Source organism: Heloderma suspectum, chromosome 1 (genome assembly GCF_057233095.1).
Source record: "Heloderma suspectum isolate Gila_16-S chromosome 1, 16-S_ref, whole genome shotgun sequence".
NCBI classification, from domain to species: Eukaryota; Metazoa; Chordata; class Lepidosauria; order Squamata; family Helodermatidae; genus Heloderma; species Heloderma suspectum.
In genome coordinates, this window is record NC_139458.1 from 166,892,615 (window position 1) to 166,918,866 (window position 26,252).

Below are 26,252 nucleotides of genomic sequence, written 5' to 3' on the forward strand. Positions count from 1 at the left end.
CTTGACTATCACGTGTTTGCAAAATATTCAATGGCTTTTTGAACTCTGCTGTGCTCTTCTCTCTTAGTAGCTACCTGACAACATCAAAGCAAACAAAGGAAAAAAGCCCATCATCCTACTCTAGTTCTAGTTGCTTCTAAAAAGGATTTATGCATCACTAGTTGTGCCAGAATTTTGATATACAGTGAAACACACATCTCATTGAAAGCAATGGAGTGCCGATAGGTAACATCTGCATTTGGCCATGCATTTGATTTATACTTATGAATACTAATTGGCAAGTGATAAGCTGACGGAACTCTACTTATGCATGCTAATTGTCTTCACCGGATCAGGGCTCAAATCTAGGTGACCAAAGGATACTTCCTGGTTTATTTTTATCTGCTACTAATTCATTGAGCAGCATGGCTGGAGTTTCACTGAAGCCAAATAGAAAAGGGAATGATGCTCTTTCAATTCCATGTACAAGGAACTTGTTGGCCCAGTTCTCATGTCACAACAGTCCAGGTCCTTTTAACCCCTGGGTTGTTCAGAATGAGTGTGTTGGCCCCTGTGGTCTGATCACTTATGCCACAAGCAGAAGGGGCTAAACAACTCAGGGATAGTGTTGTGTGTGAACCTCGACGTCTAGCTCGCCTCTCCTCCAACAAGGCAGAGCAATAACTCGTGGTCTGTTTTGTGGTTGTTTCACTGGCTTGTTGGGGGAGAGACAAGCCAGAGGCCTGGGCTTGGGTGCAACACTAACCAACCCGGGGATGGGATATCCCTGGGTGGGTTAGCCCCTCCCACTTGCAGTAGGAATGTTCAGGCGGTGGAAGCCAGCATGCTCGCTTGTTCTCATTTATTCACAACAAACCAGGGTTCAACAAAACAAAACACACACACACACACACCAGGCTATTAGCTTTACTTCCTGTTAGGGTGTACTTGCAAAATATAATAACTCTATCCCCAAATATAAAATTTCACCCACGTAGGGATGGCGGAGAAATCTTCCATGGACCCCAGTGAGTCCATGGAATCCATGGAGGATCAGAAGACTTACCTCCGCCTCCCAGAGGAATCCTTGACAGCTGGATCCTCCCTGACGGCCAGCTCCGAAGCGCGAGCAATACGGCCGCCATTGCCGTATCACTGGCTGGGCTGATTGACTGCATACACAAATGGAGTCCACTACATAAAGGTCTTAGTTTAAGCTAAACGCAGCCGTAAATGTCTAGCCTATCACGTGAAAAAGCAGAGATGCAAATGGCATCCACTATGCCATTTGTGGCAGTAAAGGTCTTAGTTTAAGCTAAATGCAGCCATTTAGCTTAAACTAGTGGACGACATTTGTGTCCGCAGTCAATCAGCCCAGCCAGCGATATGGCAATGGTGGCTGTATCGCTGGCACTCTGGAGCCAGCCGGCAGCTCCGTGGAATTGCCGCAGAGCGGAGCCAGCCCGGTAGGATTCCGGGGGGGAGGGATGGATCACCTCCCCCTCTGCGGACGCCCCACCCCCCCGGACCTGGAGGTAAGTATTTCGTACATCCCTACACCCATAATAACTATGGTCGTCAGTATGCACCTTAATGGACAACACAGTTCAACTATGTAGCAGTTTATTAATATTTCAAAAGAAAAATACATAACTATGTGTGTCAGTAGCAGTAGTTTGCAATTCCCTGGCAAGTCTGCGGATCTATCATGGTGGATATCACTGGAAGTAAACAAAGCTAAGCTGGAAGTGATGTGGGGCTACCAGTGTCAAGTTGCTGGGATCCTGGTGAGCTCCATAGGAGTATTTAAAGGCCCCTGAGGTACAGTAAAGTGGGGAGAAAGAAGACAGAAAAAGCCCCAGTGACAGTGGATGGGCAGGAGACATTCCTGCTGTCCATGCTATCATAGCTCCCTCATCAGTGGCACCACTACCAGCAGCAGCAGCTGCAGATTCAACTTCAGCCCCATGGATCAAGTGCCAGGACAAGAAAATAAACTATTTCCCCTGCCTCAAGGCACTCCCATGTAACCAGAAGGGGTGGCGGGCATATTGGCAGCCATCCAAAACACCTTCTTAACTAGGGCTATGCACTACTTCGGTCTGAAGCCTGAATAACGAGTCGAAGTGGGCTGCTTCGGAGGTGCCTCCACGTGACACAAGGTGGAGCAAAATAGCAATGAGGTGCTCCAAAGCAAAGCAGCTTGTATATGAAGCACCTCGTCTGACTCAGTGATTCATTCTGAGCAACCCAGACAGCCTGGCGCCAAAAGTATCAACTGGAGAAAGTTCAGCAAGGGCTTGAGGCGGCGGGAGGGGGGAAGGGAGGAGGAGGGGGGATGGAGCTTTGGTGAATGCAAACTCTAGCTGCCAAATCAGGGCAGAACGTAACCCAATCTCCAATCAGTGACAGGGGTGGAGGAGGGGGGAAGACTGAATAACTGGAGAAAAACAGCTGCATTTCAGAGATAGAGATCATTCTGGTGGTGTTACTTGGGATGTGAGAACCCACCCCCGTCCAGGTTCTCTGGATGCCCCGCCACCACCCCAGCCTCTGCTCCACTCGCTGGTCCCTCTGCTGCAATCAGCATGTTTTTTAAAAACGTGGCAACTGGAAGTCTATGTGCACATAGACTTATATGCAAGTGCCATGAATCTTGAGTATATGAGCGATTCACAGCACTTTTTGCACATAGTCTTATACACAAAAAACTAGGGGTGTATGGATTCCCCACCGTCTGTTTTGGAGGGGAATCTGTGTGGGGGGGAGGCAATCCATTCCCCCCCCCCAGAATCCTCCAGAGCGGTTCCGCTCTGCTTGGATTCCGGGGGGGGGGGGGTGGAACTGGCTTGGGGGCGCTTACCTTCCATCCTGCCAGCCAGAGCCATTCGTCTCCTCCCTGTCCCTGCCGATTGCCATGTCTTAAAAAAAAAGGGGGGGCGATCGGGAGGATGTGCCCATAGACCTATATGCAAAATAGAGTGGTGAATCTTACATATCAGCATATGGACACATAGACTTATATGCAAGATTCATGACTCTATTTGCGTATAAGTCTATGGGCACATCCTCCCGATTACCTTTTTTTTTCTTCTTTTTTTTAAAGACATGGCAATCGGCAGAGACAGGGACGAGGTGAACGGCTCTGGCTGGCAAGAAGCAGCCGAGTGCTGTTCCGCCTCCCATCCTCCTGGAGCAGAGTTAAGTGGTCCCAATCCGCTGTGGATTCCTGAGGCTGGATTCCAAAGAATCCAGCCTCATTTGAATCCACAGAGGATTTCCCTGACATCCCTACAAAAAACACTGTGAATCACCCAGGCAGGAGGAGGAGGAGGCACAGCACATGCCCACGCCACTCACTAGCTGTCTCCTCCTTGTGAGCAGAAGACATCTAGCAGTCCTTGGGGTGTTTCCACCAGTGATTTACCCCCTCAATTGACAAGGCATAGTGCAATCGAGGCTCTGATTCTCCTTTGTTTGGTATATTGCCTTTGGAAGAAACCTGAACCCTTTGTTACAGAGATCCTGTGGGTTAAAATGGGGGCTGGTTTCCATCTTTGTGTTTATGGTCAATGAGGCTTGCCCTCTTAATGAACACAGAATTTACAGAGATTCCCCTCAATTGACATGGCACAGTTTAAAGCCCAAATTCCCTCAGTGCGGTAAAGTGCCATCTCGAGGCTCTGATTCTCCTTTAGTTTATTTCATTAGGAAGAAACTACTTCCACCATTATAGAGAGCCTACAGGTTAAAATGGGGGCTGGTTTCCATCTTTGTGTTTACTGCTCTCTTTCCCAGCACAAGCATATGTGTGTCTACTTGGAAGTAACTCCCATTGTGCTCAATGAGGCTTGGCCTGAAATGCAGGTACATCTGGACTTTCAGGGGAAAAGAGAAAGGGGAGGGGGGATCTCTTATTGGTTGAGCAGCCTCTGCCAGTCAGATGACATTCACTCCAACCCCCATCCCCACCAGGAAGTATGTTCTGTGAATTGATTTTTACTGCTCCAGAGAACCTCCTCATTAGAGCCCTGCTTTGACCACATTGTAGCAAAGCTGATTCCTTTTTAAAAATCCGGTACTCCTCCATTAGCTTCTCCTTCCATTGTTGTGAAAATACGGCCACAGACAGACAAGCAGGCAGGAGGAGGAGGAGGCACAAGGCTGAGAGGTATAGTTCTTTGCTTTGAGAGTTTTTGTGGAAAGAATCAAATTTAAGATGCACCTAGCACAAAAAGTACTGGGCGTAGGGATGTCAGAGAATTCCGCCACGGATCTCAGTGAGGCCAAATGCCAGTGCACTTGGCCCCCCGAAATCCATGGCGGAACGAAGCCCCCTGCCCCCCACCCTGCGAAAGGTACACGAAACGGACCACTTACCTGCTGCTGTTCGCACTGCTTTGCGAATGGCGGCCGCATCTGCGGCCGCCATTCGCTTCTTCATTATAGCCATGATAGGCTACGTAAATACTTACGTAGCCTATCACGGCTAACGCAGGGACGCTATTTGTGCCCCTGTCTTTTGCCGTGATAGGCTACATAAATATTTACTTAGCCTATCATGGCAAAATAAAGGGACGCAAATGGCGGGGGCTATGGCGGCCGCCATTTGCATCCCTGTGCAGGCTGCCCAGCAGCTGGATGTCTGGCTGTGGGCAGCCCCAGCCGGTGGCTCCGCGGAGTCAGCCGGGGAGAATTTCTGGGGGAGGAACGGAGTGCCTCCCCCGCAACTGCGAATGTCACCCTTTGAAAAGGTAAGTGACTTTCGTACATCCCTAACTGGGCCAAACTGTCTGAAATTTGACAGGTGGGATCCCCTCCATGTCAGCAGAGAGGACCCCAGATTTCATGTATTTATCATGAAAATGGAAAAAGTTATGGTCATTTGTGTTTTCCCATAGAGGTCAATGGGAAAACGCCCAAACTGAGTGATCCAGATATCCAAATCTCGCTTCAGATCTGGAACCAAGTCGAAGCAGAGGGGGTCTGAATCAGTCCGAGTCAAAGTGGGGCTGATTTGGAGGGTCCAAAGTGGCATCCAAAGCAAAGAGAGGGATCCATGCACAGCCCTATTCTTAACCCAGGAGCTGGCTGGCATGGAGGTGAGAGGTGAGCCTCTTCCAAACTGCACCATCTCACCACAAACAGAGACTCACACAGGGCACAGGATAGCTTCCGGCAGACCAGGGTTATGCTCTCTCAGGCCCTGATTAGGTTAGGCACGACAATGTATATATAAAGATACGTATTTCATTTATGATGAAACAGGAGCAAAGATGAAAAAGCAAAAAAACCACAAAAACCCCTTCCCCACTTGTTCCATGAATGTGCCAAAATGGTCTTTCTTAAACAGCAACCCAACAACCACCATTACGTGGCTGATAAATTGCTTTTGAAACAAAGGGGAGGAGTTTGTAATATGGATGGGAAACTACTCCTTTAAAAAGTTTAAAAATTCCCACTGGGCGTGCACAAGCATGCAGCTCTTTGGATGCTTGCTGTATATTCCAGACCTTTAGATATAATCATTTGCCCATATAAAGCTGTTTGTGACCTCTGAGAGATCTATGCCTATATGCAAGGGGCATCACATTAGAGACACTCCCTCAATGTGCTACTGTTATATGTGGTTGAGTCACTATGGCTGCAATCCCATACACTTACCTCAAAGTAAGTCTCACTGAGCTGAGCTCAATGGAATGAGTAGACCCATGCATAGGATCGTAGCATAAGCATTTACATTGTAATTACAGTCCCCTAAAGTACCAAATCCTTATGGTCATTGAAGGGCACGCTATTTACTTGAAACAAAATAAATGCATTTATCACCACTATATTTGTATCTTGTTGAAATGGGCACTAGTAATAATACATTTTTATTTAGCTTAAAGTAATAAAGTAATGTTTTAGCATACAAAGTACATCATTTTTATTTGTATTATAATTTTCTGCTCTTTCCCCTCACCCAACAACTGTTCAAGTATTTATTATACAAACCATAGTTTTTTTCTATTCTTAGACATACTCCAGAACTGAAGTACCTATTTTATATCTTCACTCTTTAAATATATTACATTAATGAGCTGGTTAGAATTCCTCCATTAGATTCCCCCCCCCCTTGCTTTATATGGAAATCATACTATAAAAATTTTAAGAATACTAATTTTATGTGCATGGAAATGATGAGATGTAAAGCAAACAACAAGACGGAGGTCTGTGGTGGCTGTGAATATGAAATGGGACTAGTATGTAAGCAATTTGTTTTTCATTGGATATAAAACTATCAAAATTGTAATTAAATAGGATCAATTGCAAGTTTGGGGAGGGTAATGCTTCAGCTGTTTGAGATGCTTTGTCTTGTTTGGGAATTTATCTCATAATAATTCAATACTTTTCTTGAAACTTTTCATTTGCTATATTAAAAGGGCATGCTCACAATATTACATCTTGAAAGAAAAATGTATAATCAAACATATTTACTTAATGATGATTGCCTACCCCCAGTACATGTATTTCTTCTCCACTTGTGTACTCAGGTAGATCCAGTGCTAATTTTCTAAAATAACAAGTAGGGCTGTACCAATTTTTTGTCTACACAAATCTGAGAACAAAATCTGAGAGATGAGTTGGAGAAACTTCACAACATACCAGTTCCTTATTATTTTGCATGCTGTCTGCTGTTTGTTTGCAGCTACTCTGGTTCCTGATCTTCAGTGCTGGTGCCATTTTACTTTGAAGATAGGGGCTTCTTGAAGAAATTTCACCCAGCCAGGGAACATGTAGGCAACATGACAACATTATGTTGTCATGAAGGCAGTCAGATTTGGCTATATGATGGCATCATGCAGCTAAATCAGCGAGAAGGAAATGTTTCCTGTCTCAGTGGGTGAAAAGGCTCCATTTTGTAGGTTTCCCTGATCAATTGCCAAAACAATTGATCATTCTTTGATGGAAGGCAATTTTTTCCCAACAAAATGTGTTTTTAGTTTCCACTCAGTTTTAGAAAAGAGTGTAGTTGGAAACAATGTTGCTTGGAAATCAAGCCTACCTAGATCCTATGTCCTCTTATCTGGAAGCCTTTCTTCCCAATCCCAATTGTATGGGGTGCATTTGTAGGTACTCACCAGTAGTTGGGTGAGTAACCTGTTTGAAGGAACTCAAACAAACCAACGTCCAGGTTCAGAATTCCACCTTTCTAGTTCTGCATGCTCATGGACATGGATCTGTGATATTGCATGTGCTCTGTCTTTCTATGTTACCTTGGCCTGATCACACAAGTATAACATTTTAGGTACTACAAGTATTAAATGTGCTTAACAGTGGTTGGGTCTTACTGAAGTATATGCACAGACTCTGTGAGAAGATTTGCTTAGAAGACTTTGTTCTTGCTGTATAAATTATCACACATACACACACACATAGCTGAGAACAAATTTTTCAAGAAGTAACCTGAAGTTTTTCTTTCCACATATCTCCAGGTTCATTACTGAATATGTTAAAAGGCATTTCATTTGAATCTCTATTGCTGGGTAGAATGAGGCATGCAATGCTTCCTACATAATGCATAGTGCATAAGTTCTTTTGTCCTGTATTATTTCCCTGTCCACGGTCAAATACCTTTTCACTGGCTAATACCAGTTTGTACTGTATGCCTAATAAAACATCAAAATCTTTATTTTAAATTGCAGCACCACTTTTGAAAGAGCAATTTCACATTTCTTTGTAAGAGCCATCTGCTTGTGAATGACAATGGTTTTCATCAGTAATTTTGAGAGGAAAAACAGTCATTACACTTTAACACATCTCCAAGTACTGAATAAAGAATAACATCCAATGATTATTTAAATAGACCGCATTCTTTACCGTGTGATGTATAAAGGCCAAACGTGTCATTATTATAATAAGAGCATTTGTAACAGGTTGCACTGTAACTGAGGCCCAAGGTGAAGTGGCATTATCTTGAGCAACAGCCTTTCAACAGAACATTTGACCTCAAAATATTACTGTCATTTGTAAATCTATCTACTGCAAATACCATAATTATCTGTTTGTGCCAACAAAGTCAAAGCAAACACTGGAAATAACTTTTCTTCCTCTAGCCTTTCAAAATGTTTTAATGATATGCATCTAACGTAGTGAAGCAGGCAAGATTTGCAAGAGTAATTCACCTAAACATGGAGAGTTCTGAAATGTTTCAGTGAAGGCCCTGCACCAGGAACATTAGGTCCGAATCGCAATTAGCCTAGGGATGTCAGAGAATTCCGCCACGGATCTTGGTGAGGCCGAATGCCAGTGCATTCGACCCCCCAAAATCTGTGGCGGAACGGCCTGCCACCTCCCTGCCCCCCGCACGGATCCCCCCCGATGGTGGTGGCTTCGGCGGCGGCGGCTTCGGCGGCTGGTCTTCCGACTGTCTGCCACCACCGCCATTTGCAGTCTTGTCGTTTTGCGTTGTTGTTTTATTACAGAGACGTGATAGGCTACGTAAAGACTTACATAGCCTATCACATCCAGGTTTTAAAAAAAAATTACGTAGAACTATTACGGCGAAAATAAAGGGGAATGCAAATAGCGTAGTGGGCGCTATTTACGTCCCTTTTTGATTCGCTGTTTTAGCCTACGTAAATATTTACGTAGACTAAGATGGTGAAAAATAAGGAACGCAAATGGCGGCAGCCATAGCCGCCGCCATTTGCATACGCTGTTGTTGTTGTTGTTTTTACCCAGCAGCCACCATGGCTGGAAATCCAGCTGTGGACGGCCCTGGCCTGGCCGGCTGCTCCGTGGAGCTGCCGCGGAGCACAACCGGCCGTCGAGGATTCCGGGGGGGAGGACTGGATCGCCTCCCCCCCACGTCGAGGATTCCGGGGGGAGGGACGGAACACCTCCCCCCACCATGAACAGAATCCGCGAAAAAGTAAGTCACTTTTGTAAATCCTTAATTAGCCTGACACCCCTAATGGGAGTTCACATAGGGTCCGAATCCCCACATTCCATACATTTTAAAGGAAAACAAGGTTACTTATACACACATACATGAATTCTTCACAATTGTTGGGGTGTGCACATATATTCAATATTCAGTTATCCAAGTATAAGACATCAATAGAGTAGTCACCATTAGTATATCTCTGATTTCAGAATAGGAATAAACAGATCCCCAGTCCCCCCAGTCCTTTATTGTCCCTCTGGCTCTTGTTTTACCCCATGTTCTATCCCTCCTGAATTCTGGCTTATGAGAATTTCTAAAATTAATCCTGAACTCGCAGCATATGGGTTTCTGCAGGTTTTGGTTTATTCAGTTCATTTGCATCTGGGATGGGGAACCTGTCAGCCTCCATATGAACACAGGAGACCTACACTGGATCATACTAAAGGCCTCTCTAGTCCATCATTCTGTTCTTCACAGTGGTGCACCAGATGCCTCAATGGGAAGCCCAGGAGCAGGACATGAGTGCAATAGCACCCTCCCACTCATGTTCCTCAGCAACAGGTATTGAGAGGCATAGTGCCTCTGATAGTGGAGGTAAAAGACAGCTATCAAAACTGGTATCACTGATAGCCTCATCAATTTGTCTAATCCTCATTTAAAGCCACTCAAGTTGGTGACCATCTCTTGTGGTAGCAAATTCCATAGTTTAACTATGAAGAAGTACTTTGTTTTATTTGTGCTGAATTACCCACCATTCAGCTTCAGTGGATGACCCCAGGTTCTAGTATTATGAGAGGGATGTTGTTGGACTAGAACTACCATCATCCCTGGCCACTGGCTTGACAGGTATTGGAGACCAGCAATGTCTGGTTCCTCATACCAATTTACATTTTCTCCCGTCTATATTCTAACTGTTAGTAGTATTTTATTGATAAAATAGTGCACTACCACCCCCATTCTGATCTCATTTATAATTGCAGCAAGATTCTTTTTGTGCTGTGTGTGTGTGTTTCTACTCCAGCACATTAGTAAAACCACACAAAAATGATCTTGATAAAAGTACGTACAATCACATCAACTTTGCTTTTTTTATATATATTATTTTATCAATGCATGCAGGTGCATAGCACATGCACATTGGTAAGAATGCACAAGAAGATTCTTGATGCTTTGACTTGGATTCCTGCATTGAGCAAGGGGTTGGGACTCGATGGTATTATAGGCCCCTTCCAACCCTACTATTCTCATTCTATGAAGCATTTATGGGTTCAGTGACAGTCACATCAAGACTGATAAAACACTGCAAAAAGTAATGTATGTATGTGCACCGGTAATGCTGAAGTAGAAAAACGTGAAGGAACTGAAGAACTGAAAGCACAGCAAACTCTGCATGCCCAGTTCTCTGTACAAAATGAAAAAGTTAAAACAGAACAATGGAGAATTCCTAATACAATTCCTTAGGAATCCTTCAGAAACAAGATTAGGTTATTCAGAACTCCAAAATGTGATGAGAAATCCAAATGCAGAGAATTTTTGGAAGCGTTTGTATTTCAGAAAAAGGAGGTAAGTACTGCTCTGTGAACAATAGCCATATGAAATGGTTTGACTTTTAGGATGAACTTGCGCTTTGGAACTCTGACTTTAAAGATGTGGGTTGATCTAGCATCCTACTTCCAATAGTAAACGTTGACTTAGCGTAGGGTTAGGACTAGGAAGAGGAAGAGGAAACCTCCTTTCTGTAGTGATGCTCAGCTTTCACACAGAGACTGGCAAGTAAAGTGGAGCACACACCCCCCCATTATTCTCTATTTGTGGTCTAGCTGGAATTGGAAGAGTGATACTCACTATGTAGCAGCTTAAACAGAAGGGAAATAACACCTACTTCCAGTATAAAGGACCCTGAATATCAGCACGGGCAGTCCCTAAGATGTTCTAAGATGTGCTGTTAGCTTGTAGAAAGCATGGAGGTTAAAGCAAATGGCTTTTCCCTATCTCCTCTCCAGTGCATCTTGACATTAGCTTGGGAGAGTAGAACCTTGAGCTGAATGCTACACCAATCTGTATTTTGATGCACTTAGGGTACTTGCTTTTAAATCAACTTTGTAAAGAAAAAGAGACAGAAAACAGGAGGCAGGAGATCCCATTTAGATTAATTGGAATAAAATGCCTTGCAGGGGAAGGATTGATTTGTTTAGGCACCAAATGGATAGCAAAAGCGGCAAACAAATGATTTTGTTGGCATCTAATGAGTTTCTGAATTAAGGCTGGATTTCAACTACCATCAGCCCTGGCCAACTTGGCCAATGGTCAGCAATGATGGCAATGTTAGTCCAACAATATCTGGAGGGCCACAGGTTCCCCACTCACCACACCACTGTAAAAATGAAGAAAGGAGTTGAAGAATGCCTCAGTTTTGCCTGCCTCCATGCCAAGAAAATCCATTCCCTTCTAGAAGCATTTGTCAATGAAAGGATGGCATCACTGCACCAGGGAAAACAAGCTAAAGGAAATAAAGCATAATGGACACAGAGTTGAAAGAAGTGAAATGGACGAAATCTCAAAGAACTCTTCTACTTGAATATTCACTTGTACATTAGGGAAAAGCAAGAAAGACAGGAATGGCTCCCTCCAGGGATGCAAAAATCATGCAGAACAAAGCTTCCCTACAGCACTGTGAAGGTGCCATAGGTTGAACCAATACTCCCAGCATAAATCTTGGTACTGCTGGAAAAGTACAGCTGAGTCATAAAAAATAACATTGCCCTCGGCTAAAATAAAAAAGACAGCCAACATTTCAGTCCAGGCATGAGTTATTTGTATATATTTCACTTAAAAATATTCATTTGCCCCTCTTTTTTTAAGTTGCAGGAGCTCAATTAGCTTCTGTGAGCAGGCACACTTAAAAAAAAAAAGCTAGCACAGAGAAAGTGCAATTTAGCTAGCAATTAATCCTTAATGTGATCTAATTATTCCTGACATTTGGGCATCAGGCACTGTACTTCAGGGGCCATATTCTTCTCTTGTGCTGTAGGTAGGAGTTTGCATTGAATTCAAGTGAGTGAACCGCTGCCATCAGCTTTCAGTTAAATTAACTTCCTTCCCACAACCCTGATCTGGAAACAAAAGAGGCATAAGATAATTAACCATGGCTAAAGTGGAAGAAAAGCTGACGTTCCCCCATGGCCATACTTTGCTGGTGATGAAAAATAAGGTGCAGTCTAAATCCTTCCTTTCCAAATGTGCAGCTGCACATTTTATTCCCAAAGACAGATAAATTGTAGGGAATAAGCATACCTGACAAGTCACAGAGACCTGTATCTGCACAATTCTGGACTACGTTTAGGGATTTGAGTAGTTCTCATTTCTCCTTGCAGCAGTTGCATTTTAGTGGTGGGGGACGTGACCTCCATAGCTCCTGCTCTCACCAAAGATGGGGAGAGGATTTTTTCAAACCTTGATTTATTTGTGGTTGCAAAGTGCTTTGACACTCAAGGGTGAAATTCACCTTCTTGAGAAAGGCCAGCAGAAAGTTGATGCTTAAATGTACCTGAGTGGTTCATAACCCTTTTGCTGAGCAACTGCAGCAGAAATAATTTTAGCCTTTAATACATGGGCCTGTTTGCACTTTATACACATGTATAAACTGGAATATGAGGTATAAAAGCGGCTGAAAGGATATATATTTCTGTTGATGATAGTCACAGAATGTGAATATGAAGATAAACGTAAGACAAAGAAGCCAGGTTTATTCGTAAAACAAGTATGTTGGTTTGACATTCAGTACGGCGTGCTATGGTCCATGGGGTCATGAAGAGTCGGACATGACTGAACGACTGAACAACAACAACCTCACCTGAAGGAACCAGAGAAATCACACTTTGTGTTTTTGAATTTAAACTCTTAATTAATGTAACTTTCTAATTTTATAAAAACAAGCAAGCCACAAACATTGTGTGGTCATGGGATTGCTCATAATCCTTTCTAGAAATGTCTTGTTTGGAGCATATCTACAGTACAAACATACATCAGTTTTATACCAATTTTGTTAGGATTTTCCTCAAAGAATCCTTGGAACTGTAGGTAGGTGAAGATGCTGAGACTTCTCCGCCTGAAATCCCCCCACTTCATAGGACATCTGTGACCCACAAGATACATTGGTTCTTCTTTCACTCATTTCAACTTTTTATCTAGAAACGGGGTGGAGCTCTGCTCCCACTGGAATAAGTATTTAAAATATCTCCAGAAGTATCTCTAGAAGCATCTCTAGAGCAGTCCTAGGAACTGCTGCTTTTCAGCAGGCCTCAGATCCACTCTAGCAAGACAGACATCTAGTGTGGAGATGGGGATGTGTTTTTCCCTCTTCCTCTCTGTTCTTGAAGCATTGGGCCATGTGAATTAGGAAAGGTCAGTTACAGCCCTCTCTGATCTCTGAACCAGTGAGAGGTATGTTTTTATTACCCTCCCCTTGCTAGATTGCAGACCTTCTGTAGATAACATAAACAGTGCTCCATATTGCAGCACAGAATATTTGCAATTTAACAAGGGGAAAGCAAATTGTGGAACCAAAATGTGAGAGGAGGGGTCTTGCGGCATTTGAGGTGCTGTGGTAGATCCTGCCCTCATCCTGTTAGTTCCAGTGAGCATGTGTCATTTATATCTTCTCCTGGCTGGATTGCAAACTTTCTGTACTGGGATGTGGAGTATTCTGAGCTCAGCAGGTATGCAATCCAGAGAAGGGAAGATAGAAACAACATCCACTTCCTTTATCCGAGACCTAATGTGATGTAAATGTGGCACTAGACTCACTCGTCACTCCCCCAATAGGACATAAGAGCTCTAAAAACTGTCCAGTTCCATTTTCTAATGTTGTTTTATTGTACACAGCATGCAGCAGAAGACTAGATTATCTTGACTCCTGTTCTTCCTTCTCCCCACTCAAAAAAGAGTGAGGAAATATTATATAGACATGTGGCACTAAGGGTGTGCAAACAAATCCTGACTTCAGCAGGAGCACATTCTGCTAGTCTTATCAAAACTCCTTTAGCTTCTCTTGACATTGCTCATGTATTATATTTAAGCAGAAATTTACATAGTCTCACCAGTTTTCACTTCAGGTGAAATTTGGTAACATCATTCGCTATTTTTCACCAGGGGTCGGATGGCCTGGATGGATCCAGTTTTTGGATTTCCTAGTGGAACTGGGAAAACACGTGCCACCAAACTGACCCCCTATGGTTCTTTGTCCATCTGAAGGCATATAGCCCTTACAGAGTCCCAGGTTCCCAAAAGTGATCTGTCAGGAAGTCCTCTATGCACAACTGTTTCTGCAAACATCCCTTGCTTCTAAAATTGCAAATGGAGGCCAGCTTTTACAGGAGGGCACTTTTAGCCTGAAACCTACTGTTACTAGTCCCTGTAAAGTAGGTTAGATTAGTGAAGCTGTTGTATCAAAACAGCCCAAGGTGTAATGCTTGCCTTGCACAGAAACTCCCTGTGTCACTTTCCCTATAGTTACAGTTTCTCATTAGAGCTCTGGAGTCAGATAAATCTCTGTTCTCCTGTTCCAGTTCCCAAGTTTCCCAATTCCCTTACGGAACATCTAGTGGAAGTCTCTTTGGAGATTAGTCTTTGGGACGTTCAACTCTATCTATCTATCTATCTATCTATCTATCTATTTATTTACAATATTTGTATACCACTCCACATCTAAACAGATTCCAGAGCACTGAACAAGAGATAAAATGATCAAAAGATAAAAAGAATGAAACATATTAAAATTATACTTAAAAAACAGAGCACCAATAAAACTGAGGCTGGTCAACCAAGGAAGGCTTCCTGGGAAAGAGCTGTTTTCAGGAGGTGCGAAAACCAACCATGTCTTGGTGCCTGCCTGACCTCCAGAGGCAGGGAGTTCCATAAGAAGGGAGCCACTATACTGAAGGCACTTCTCTGTGTGGACTCCAGTCAGGCCATAGATCTATGTGGAACCACCAGGAGTATTCCCTCTGATGACCTCATTGATTGGGGAGGTTGGTAAGGGAGAAGGTGGTCTCTCAGGTATCCTGGTCCCAAGTTGCTTAGGGCTTTGTACACTAGTACCAAAACCTTAAACCTGGTCTGGAAGTGAATAGCCCTTGACAAAACCAAAAAACCAAACACTCTGGTTTGGATTGCTACTAGATTATTATTATATCATTATTATCATCGTTATTATTATTATTAGCTTAAGGCAAAGAATGGACCTAATGGAATATTTTAGTGGAAGTATCCTTCAGCAAAGAAGAACATCTGGACCTGAATTTGTGAATGGAAAATAACAATGCTGTTCAGGCAGTTAGCATTTCAGGGAATTATTGGTGAGTCTTCCATCTCAAAACCTGTCCGCATTTGCCTAGGGATGTCAGAGAATTCCGCCATGGATCTCGGGGAGGCCGAATGCCAGCACATTCGGCCCCCTGAAATCGGTGGCGGAACGGTCTGCCCTCCCGCCCCCCCGGGACGAGACTTACCTGGGGCGGATCTTCCTGGCGGCGGCGGCGGCTCTGGCGGCGGCTCCAGCAGTGGTTCGGCAGATGCGGCGGTGGCTGGACTTCCGACCCGCTGCTGCCGCCTCCATTTCCAGTTTAAAAAAAAAAAGCCGTGATAGGCTACGTAAAGATTTACGTAGCCTATCACGGCTAGGTTTTTTTTTTAAAAAAAACATTATAGGCTACGTAAATGTTTACGTAGCCTATCACGGCTGATTTAAAAGAAAAAAAAAACCACGCACGTATGCAAATGGCAGAGCCCATGGGCGCCGCCATTTGCGTTCCTTATTTTGACACGTCTTAGTCTACGTAAACATTTACGTAGACTAAGATGGCTAAAATAAGGGGAACGCAAATAGCATAGCGGACACTAAGCTATTTGCGTTCTCCTTATTTTCACCGTCTCAGTCTACGTAAATCTTGACGTAGACTAAGACATGCCAAAATAAGGAACACAAATGGCAGCGGCCATGGCCGCCGCCATTTGCATATGCACATTGTTGTTGTTGATGTTGTTTTAAGTCAGCCGTGATAGGCTACGTAAACATTTACGTAGCCTATCACGGCTGACAGCAGGGACACAAACGGTGGCGGCTATGGCCGCCGCCATTTGCGTCCCTGCTAGCCAGCAGCCGGATGTCCGGCTGGTGGTGGAGCCGGCAGGCGGCTCCGCAGAATTGCTGTGGAGCACAGCCGGCCGGCCAGGCTTCCGGGGGGAGAGGAACGGAGCGCCTCCCCCCCCATCCAGGATTCTGGGGGGAGGGACGGAGCGCCCCCCCACCATAATCCCAACATAATCCGTGAAAGGTAAGTGACTTTCGTACATCCCTACAATTGCCCATAAAGGCAAATGTTTACCATTCAGAAATGCTAATATTGGTAGGGATGGTGGAGAAATCCGCTATGGACTCCAATGAGGGCCTCCCGGAGTCCATGGCGGAACGGACTACCCCCCCCACCCCCCGAAATCCCTCCGGGATGGACCCTACCTGGCGGCAGCTGGTCTGGGTCATCGTTTTTGTTCCATAGCCATCCACTGCCAGGCTGCGGAATGGCATCCGGCATAGCGGACGCCATTTGCATCCCTGCCCTTTGCTGTGATAGGCTACATAAATATTTACGTAGCCAATCATGGCAAAGGGCAGGGACGCAAATGGCGCCCCCTACACCGGATGCCATTTGCGGCCACAGCCTGGCAGTGGACGGAAGTCCGGCTGTGGGCGGCCTTGGCCAGCAGCTCTGCGGACTCGCCGCAGAGTGGAGCTGGCTGGGGAGGATTCCAGGGGGAGGGATGGATTGCCTTACTCCCCCCAGCGGATGCTCCAAACGGACGGGTGAGTGTGTTTCGTACACCCCGAAAAATTGGAGGAAAGGAAGCTAGCAAAGTAAGGTTGAATACTGAATGTTACTTGAAGTGATATTGGAGAAGGAAGCATATGTTTAGTTACACACTATTGGTAAATAGTAGAGCGCACAAATTATTATATTTAATTTTATTTGTTAATTTGTTATCCCTTCTAGACCTAGATACATATTTCACATAGGAAATATATAGAGAAAGATTATAGCACTATTTGAGACACTTTATGTCCTCTCCCTAAATAATGCAGCAAACAGTTATTTGCACTGGAATAATTATTCACTGGGAAGTATGTTTGTTCAGACAATTAGTTTTATGTAAATATTGCAACATTCCTGTGAACATGCATGCTTAAAACTCACTAAGATTTAGATAAATCTGCCAGTGAAACTGAAAAATGCCATGAGCCAAATCTTCTGTTAGTTCCATTAACTTCATAACATCCATGCTAGTGTGCACCAGATGAGTTTCAGTCCCCTCCATTGATACAGGTGCCCAGTCAAACTGGTTGGATTTAAATGTTGAAATACCTGAATGCACTTTAATTCACAAGCAAGCTATAGACCTCACTGGAAATGACATTGTGGTGGTTGTTCATTAAAACAAACAAATATATCAGGGAGAAAAGCAATTCTTCCTAAATCATTTGATTAATGAAAAAGCAGTAAAACCTTCTCAATATATTATAAAATAGGCCATCATCTCCCCCTGCCCCCAGGGGGAGATGATGGCAATGATACAACAACAATGTCAGCAACTTCACTGAAATAAAAAAGAGTACTCAAGGCTATCCCAAGACATTTTGCTGCCTGAGGCAGAACAACAAATACTGCAGCCCTACCCCACTCCAAAGCTGACCAAGTTATTTTGGACCAAGGCAGAAAATCCCGTAAAGGTGCAATCCTATGCATGCTTAACAGAAAAAAAAGCCCTACAACTTCCAGTATTCCTCAGGTAGCCATGCTGACTGGGGAATGCTGGGAGTTGTAGTACTTTTTTTCTGTCTAAACATGCATAGAATTCCACCCTTAGTGTCTCTCCCTGAGATTAAAAATACAATAATAAATTAAATAACTAACAATTTGCCGCCTTTTCTTGACATCCCAAATCTGACTAATGGTAGAGCTGGCCCTGAGAATAATGGCTCTAAAACAGCACAGGAAACAAGGGACTAGGAGAAAATCTCACAACATGGGTACAGGAGGCTCTATGTAGTGTTGTCAAAAGGAGAATAGATGTAGGATCTTTTGTAAAGGTGGGGACAACACTATGGATCAGAAAGCCAGAAGGATATTGGGAAAAGAGGTCCTGAATTTCACTTATTGTTGTTATGGATGGGTGAGCATTTTGTTTTGGTTCATTTTTTAAAAGAACTTTTCAAAATTTGCAAATTTCTTCATATTTAGGACAGAAAGAATTTGAGATTTAAAAAATGTGAAAGTGGGAGAACCCAAACCTGACAGATTTTTCCATCTAGGCTGAGAGCTTTGAGTGCCTAGATCTTAAAAGTCTGGGTTCAACCATATTAGTGCTGAATTGGGGTTGTCACCTCTTTATTCTGATCAGCTCCTTAACAGCTATATGGCAAGCAGGTACAACATGGTCCTTTCCTTGAGAACAGCTGTAACTATTGCATTTAGCCTGTCCAGATGGGTGGTATTTTTTTTTTCAGTTTGTTTTTTATAAGAATTTTCAGAATTTGTAAATCTCATCATATATGGGATGGAAAAAAGTTGAAACCTAAAAAATCCAAATGAGGGAGAAACTGACAGATGATCCATCCCCAACTGGTGTGGATACATAAATATCTGGGCTAGAGGTTTGTAGGACAGCAACCACTTTGCTTTTATTTTGAAGGGTATATAATATTTCCAATTGTTTAGAACCATTAGCACAGTGAACACCCAAATGGAAATCTTCACTATGACAAACAAAGGTGAAAAATGAAAACAAAATGCTAGTAATACCAAAAGTGGCAATAAAATATATATTTTTAAATACACCACAAGAAAGAAGAATGCTGCTGCCACTGGAATTGCCTAATCTGTCTGTGTCTCACTACTTTGTTCAGGTCCTCATTTTCCTTTAGCCTTGCTCTTTCTGGTCAGCAAAATCAGCCGGTGCAGAGAAAAGCATGTTTCTGCTGTCATCTGCTGCAATAAAAGTGATGCCCTAGGGAGACATGTGTATGGTTCCCAAGCAGTAAAGTTAGCCAGTATCCACAGCACAGTATGGTTCTTTTAATGGATTTGAAAAACATATTCAAGAGATATTTTATAAGTAGAAGCCTGGTAATAAGCATATATAGGAAATCCCATTTTTGTAAAAAAAAAAAAAAAAAGTTATAAATTACACATTAATTTATGCTGGCTAAGAATCTGGACCTAGAAATGGAATGGCATTGGGATATCAACACTTGAGTAATAGTTTTCTCATGCCAAGGGTGGCTAGAAAATGATGGAGATTATATATTATATATAATGCATGAAGTATTGTGGTATTAGTTTTCAATGGTCCTCATTTTCTTATCCAGTAGAGTTTGTCCAGCTTATATCAAGTGCTTTCTTTCTTTCACTCCAGGGATATGATTAAAAGGATTTGATGCTCATGCCAAACTCATGTATTTGGATGAAGGATGAGTGGGAAGCAGGTACTCTCCTGAGGTAAAAAATAGGCACCTCATTTAAGATGGACAAACTCTACTGAATAGGAAAATGAGAAAGTATTAATACAGATGAACATACTGCATGCATTAACCAAGAGCTAACATAGAAGGAAGACAGACACAAATGCAGCACAGGAAAATACTTTTTTTTTGCACCCACAATGCAGCTTGTAAATGGGCCACTAGACACTGTCTAGAGGGCCATAGGATATGCTCTTTTCTGGGAACCGACCTCAGAGCCTGCACTCCGAGGTCGGTTCCTGGAAAACTGACCTCCCCCCAGGTCCATGCTGTCTCAGAGGCAGCATGGAGAAGCCCTGTCCTCCTTGCTCAGATTGTCACCCAGATTTCCCATATTGACATCAGTGTGTTAAACTAAACTTATTTATCAACTAGGCTGACTAGATATGAAGATACTATTGAATGGTGCCTCCAGAATGATGGGGTTGCTACATGTTCTGCCCTGCTTGCCATCACTTTCTTGACACATTCTCTTAGCTTCACCTATCCAAAGCTTCTGCTAACTGATCCATCCCCATTTTGCTCGTGCAAGGCCATCCAAACATCTGTGATAACTAAATGGACAGCTGCATGTTTAGATAGAGTATTCCTATGAATACCAGATGCTGAGAACAAACAAGGAAGGGCTGTGTGTTTTATGCCCTGCTTGTGAGCTTCTCAGTGGCTTTTGCCTGGACACAGGTTGAAAAAGAGCGCTAGACTAGATGAAGACAAATAGCTTGCCTGAGATCACACAAGGCAGAGGTGGGGCACAGTGGAGGCTAGTAGCTCCTATGTTGATGGCGTTGTGCATCCATCCTGAGTTTGTTTATTAAATTTATTAATCGCCCATGTGGCTGGTCATCCAGCCACTCTGGGTGATGTACAACAATAAAACAGTTTAAAACAATAAAATTCTGCATTAAAAACATCACATTTCTAAAAATACCCTAACCCACCCCAAATGCCTGCCTGAACAATCAGTTTCAGTCAGAACCAGCTATCCCCAAAACAGGTTTAGCACCTTGTTTATCTCCTTTAGAGTTCTGGATGGTTCTGACTGAAACCCAGAATGGATGCATAGCCCCACTGAAATTAGAGCCACCGGCCTGCACTGGTGGGGCCTGATCCTCAGGCACCAGCCCTTTCCTTTGACCTTACATTTGCTGCCACAACATACAGAAAGGAAACTGGTGAAGTTGAGAAACAACAAACTTGCCTAAGATTTAGTAGATAGTGAGGGTCAGAACAGCTCTGCGCCAATATCCAATGAGCCACCCATCACTGGTGGCTTCCAAGCACCATTCCACTCATCTGCCAAACCATCACCTTCCAGGACAATGCCACATTTTCCTCTATGCCCATATATATGAGGCAAGTGCACAGAGCAAAAGCCTCCCCAACAGCAAAACAAGCAGCAGCAAAGCCTCCCTCCGCTGGGGAAGAATGCAAGAAAATACATTATTTTCACACTCACCAACCTCCATCCTATGTATACAGGGAGCAAAGGAAAGAAGAGGCATGGGTCAAGTGTGATCCCCAGATTCAGCATGGTTCAGAGAGGGAACAAAGTGGATGAAAAAGGGATACTTGAGGAATGTGACCTTTGCAAATTCTGATACAAATTGATCTGGATCTCCCAATCTAAGGTGGTAGATCAGAGAGCCAGTGTGGTGTAGTGGTTAGAGAGCCAGTGTGGTGTAGTGGTTAGAGAGCCAGTGTGGTGTAGTGGTTAGAGTGCTGGACTGGGACTTGGGAGATCCCAGTTCTAGTCCCCACTCAGTGATGAGGTTCACTGGGTGATTTTGCTCAAGGTACTGACTCAGCCTAACCCACCTAACAGGGTTGTAGTGAGGATAAAATGGAGAGGAGGAGGCCTATATGAGCCGCCTTGTGTTCCTTGCAAGAGGAAAAAAGGCGGGATATAAAAGTGATAATCAAAATATTTTTTAAAAAATCTTTGTTATCCACTAGCTCACACATTTCCTGAATGTTCCAACACAGGGCCAAATGACGTGTTATGCTAAGCATATAACATGTTGCTAAGGCTGGTCTTATGTCTTATTCTAGTGAATATACTTTCTAGTGAATATACTTATACTTTCTAGTGAAAGTATGCCTGGCCCTAATTCAGAGTGGAACCATGGCACTCCAAGAGGGAAGGGTGCCCCCACCATTTTTTCCTCTGAATTCCCCCCCTCCAATTGGGGGCTTAAAAAAGAGAAAACTTCCATTGACTCCAATAGAGACCCTTTTCTTTCTTTTTTTACCCCACACCCAGTTCAAGAAAAAAAAGAGGCAGATTTAACCCTCCCACCCTGGAGTTCCATGGTCCCAATCCAAATCAGAGCCACGCATGCTTACACAAGAGTAAAAAAAAAGACCAGCCTCAACTACACAATTTGCATAACATTTACTTTGGCTCATAGGGTAGTATCCAATAGGGGCTGTGTATGTGCAGCCAGCCATGCTGGCCCAGGTCCACACATGAACAGCCCTGCCAACCCAGGCCTGCATGCAACTGCGATATCGTGCTTCTGGGAACAAGCCCTGACACTTGAGAAAACGTACATTTCCAGAAGGGGTGCGACCTGTGGACCAGGGCCCAGTAGGGCTGGCCATGCACACACATGGCCCCAGTTGGATACTGTTCATTGTTCTAGCTCTGCAGATGGAGGTTTGGTGTGCTGCGTATACAAAAGTTCCTCAGAATAAACATAGCAAGTGCCTTCATTATTAGGGAGTAATTCATTAGTACCTTGAAAAGTACTTATGCTGAGTCATGTTTCATGTGGGATAGGCTGCTATGGTAGTAGCCCTTCTCCTTGTAGTGGCCTGGCTGTTGCAGGAGCCCTTGAACAAACTACCCCTCCCAGACTCCACTGCACCCAGCACATTACCTACTCTTGATGATGATGGAGAGGGGAGTGGAAGACTGAGGCGGGGGGCGGGCAAATCTAAGACACTCTTTTGCAACTCATCTTGTCACTGCAACAGGTTCTGCTCCTGCTAAAAAGGCAAGGGAAAGGGAATGGATGGAATATGTTTGGGCACAGGGGAGGGAGATTATGTCTTTGAGGTACAGATAGGAGAACCAGGAATGCTCAAGCTCGCTGAAATGCTCTGAACTTTACTTCAAAGCTCAGTTCAGCTCTCTCCCATTCTCGTTCACATCCTGTTTTTTCAGTTTGTTCGAATGGGAAAAGTGCACATTTTCTCCCAACTGACTAAAGCATGAAAATGTGACTTTTTTAGTTTGCTTTTTTTTAAAAAAAATGCACACTTAAAAAAAATGCACAACTTTAACAATGCATACTTTAAATTGTGCATTTTTAAAGCTGTGCATTTTTAAAGTTGTGCATTCTTTTAAAATGCACATTTTGTGAATGCAAGTTTGGGAATTTGTGAACATTTTCAGAGAACATGTGCTCCTGTTCTTACATTTGTGGTTGGAGGCGGGGCATTTTCAAGTGATTTGTGAACTGGACTGAATTTCTCATACATTCCTACTTTAGGATGACAAGAGGTCAGCAAGAGGCAGGAATGGTGCATAGGAATTCCTTTCCCTAGTCCCTGGAGGTTTGCAGATTTGCCTCCTGGTATCCAATCTGAACCAAACTCCAGTGAACTCCCACAATATCCCTACAGAAATCTCATGAAGATTGCAGTGGTGCCACAAAATTAGTTAAATATCTTCACCCTTCCCAGTATCTAAAAGGTGACAGGCAGTGACATTCCAAACTAGCTGACTCTTCTGAGGCATCATCAAGAGTAGCTCTGTGTAAAGTGAATTACAATAGTCTATCATAGGGCAGTATCCAACAAGGCCACTCCACATCCACTGGTTTTGTTGTGCCATGGAACCCACCACTTGCACACCTGGGCTTTGCCACTTCTAAAAATAATCCTGGAAATAAGCAGAAACGGGTCCTGCGAACACAAGGGAACAATAGGATACTACCCCTAGAGTTTAAGTTTGGAAAGAACACTCCCATCAAAATAAAGGAGGGAGAATATAGTAATTGCCTCTTATTAACATAAAACTAAAATGATAGTGCAAATACTGCCTTAAAAATTTCCTTGTTATTTACGTAGCATTATGTATTTATTCTTATACTACCTGTCCATTACACAATAGGAATCTTGAAGACAATTAAACTATGGTTTTAAAAAGTTAACTTATTTGCTTGATGCAAAGATCACATGGTAAAGTAACACACCTTAAATGTCTTGATTCTTTCTTCACTCACTGCTTTCAATTTGTAGAATTTTATAACTATTTGATGCCTGTAACGTGCTATATATCCTCTAGTCTTTGCCATCCTCCCCCCTCCCACCTGCCCAACTCCCCTGCCACACCTCACCTCAAAACTATTTGCAATTTTATTACTAGCTACTCTTATATTAAATGATTCTCTCAGGGACATGGAATGAAATTCCTCATTTTGTTCTTCATTCAAGAAACAAGAGAATATGAAGATTTAATATAATCTCATCAACAGTCCAAAATGCTGGGGAGAAGCCTGTAGGGTTGTGTTCTGTTCTCCAATACCTCTCAGCCACAGAGAAAACAAGATTTTTTTTATGATGATGATTAAACATGTTTTATTAAAGCTTTCCCTGGAATTTTTCATACTTTGCTTCTTTCACCTATTACTTTTTTTTCTTTCACTTTCTCCCTTTCCATTTTCTTTTGAGGTTTCAGTGTCCCTCTTACTTTTGTTGCAAATGACATTTGGTATACTATTTTTTTTTCTTCCTTTGCCTGTCTTTGCTTCTCCCATTTGTAGCTGATCTTCTAGGTCAGAAAGGAAATATGGAACATATGCTTGGATGATACTGTTCATTATAAAGTGAGACACCAATAAAACACCTCTCTGTTCTTTCAGTGCACATTTCTACTATGACACTAGCCAGCTACATTATGAAGACTAATTTGGGGACATAAAATGAAATAAAGAATCAACCTTTTATAACTAAACGTCACCATCAGACATGTTACAGTTTAAAGCAAAACTACAAGAATATTACTTACACACATCTAAAGATTCATCTGAATCATCTGGACAATCAGGTTCTCCATCACAGAGCCAATTTTGGGATACACAGGTCAAATGATCATGGCAAAGAAACTCGCCTACATCACATAAGTGTTCTGTAAACAAACAAACAAAAATGAATAATGAAATGGTTAATGCATTATTGAAAATTAAAATTAAAATGTGGCACTTTCATGAAATGAGACTTTAAGGGCACAATCCTACGGGGATAGGCGGCTGCTTCCGAACTCAGAAGCTACCGCCTATCTAATGCAGGGCACGAGAAGCACGGAGGGGATCATTCCCTCCGCACTTCTCCTGCCCTGCTTTTTCTGCTAGACAGCTGATTTTGGCTGTCTAGCCGCAGGAAGGCAGAGTGGGGAAGGAGGCTGCTGGACGACACATAGGATGTGTAGTACCGGCATTTCCACCTTCCCCGCCCCGGAACGCCCCCCAGAATGCTGCATTTTCACCGCTCCACGCTCCTCTTCCGAGCAGGGAGCGCAGGGCCATTCTGTGCTGCCTGAAAGGCAGCACGGAAGGGGGGAAGGTTGGTTCTCCAGGAACCGACCTTGGAGCGTGGGCTCTGGAAAACCTGGAAAACCACATATCCTATGGCCATCTAGCCGCTGGCTAGCAGCCATAGGATTGCTCCCTAAAGCAAATACATTTTAGGAATGAAACATAAAATGCATTTCCTAAACATCTAAATCTAAAACGTAACACCCTACAACAACTGCATTGAAAAATTATATATCAGGTACATTAGACAAATCCTCACAAGTATACTGTATTGTTATGTGTTGAAATTAGTATTCTACATGAATTTCAGTGTGATGATGTGTGTTCACAGTCACACATACCAAAATCCCTATATACACCTGGACCTCTGGGAGCCATCTTTCCATAACTCTTTGCTAACACTGCCTCTTACTATTCTTGCCTGCCTCTTGAAGCCAAAGTGGCTCATTTGACCTCAAGATAGTTGTAGTGGCAAATGTTGAAGTGCAGGCACTCATCATGACAGTCCCCATAGCCACACCCCCAAGGACAGTCCAAAGATTTGGGCAGCTGCATTGATCTGTATCAAGGAACCAGTTCTAGCAGCTTTCATCTCCACCAAGAGCAGGTATTTTGTAAAGCTAATGGTTTTAATCGCCCATTCAAGACAAGTCACCCCAAAATAATTTGCATTAAACAGGGAACGATATAATTCATTCGCCCTCAACGACTGTGACAATTGCAGCTAAGTTTAGAGGGAACAGGGTATGCTGAGGGGGGTGACAGATGATTATCAGCATCCCTGCTGATCAAAACGTACCAGTGCTCCATCCCTGTGAGCCCTGGCTCCACTTCACCACCAATGGAGCAGTTCAGTTGTCAAACCTGGCTGCCAGGGTGGGGTGTTTGAGAGGCAAGGGCAATTCCCATCCTTACCCATACGGGAGGCTGTGGGTGAGGGTCCAAAGCTGCACAGCTACCACCCTCTTGAGCACCTTCCCTAAGGACAGATATCAAGTGATTGCACAGTAGTTATTAAGAACCACTTGGTGCACCACCACCTCTTTCAAGGCATTGGGCACCCACCCTCTCACAGCGACATGTTTACCACACACTGGACCCGCCTGGTCAGTTCCCTCCAGCTAAGTCAAATTAGCCATAAAAGACAAGAGTGAAGAAGGCAAGAAGTTGGATGCGCCACCTCAGGAATCTTGCCACGTAACTGGGCCTTAAAAGCTGAAACTGATCC

At 43.5% G+C, this 26,252-nt stretch overlaps 1 protein-coding gene across 1 annotated transcript in view; it reads right to left on the reverse strand.

Moving 5' to 3' along the window:
* The window catches only part of LRP1B (LDL receptor related protein 1B), a 1,474,154-nt gene that overhangs the window by 1,108,451 nt on the left and 339,451 nt on the right, over positions 1-26,252 (reverse strand). The window contains exon 3 of the mRNA XM_084809602.1: positions 24,499-24,618. Coding sequence (XP_084665728.1) covers positions 24,499-24,618 — 120 coding nt within the window. The remainder of the gene's footprint in view (positions 1-24,498; positions 24,619-26,252) is intronic.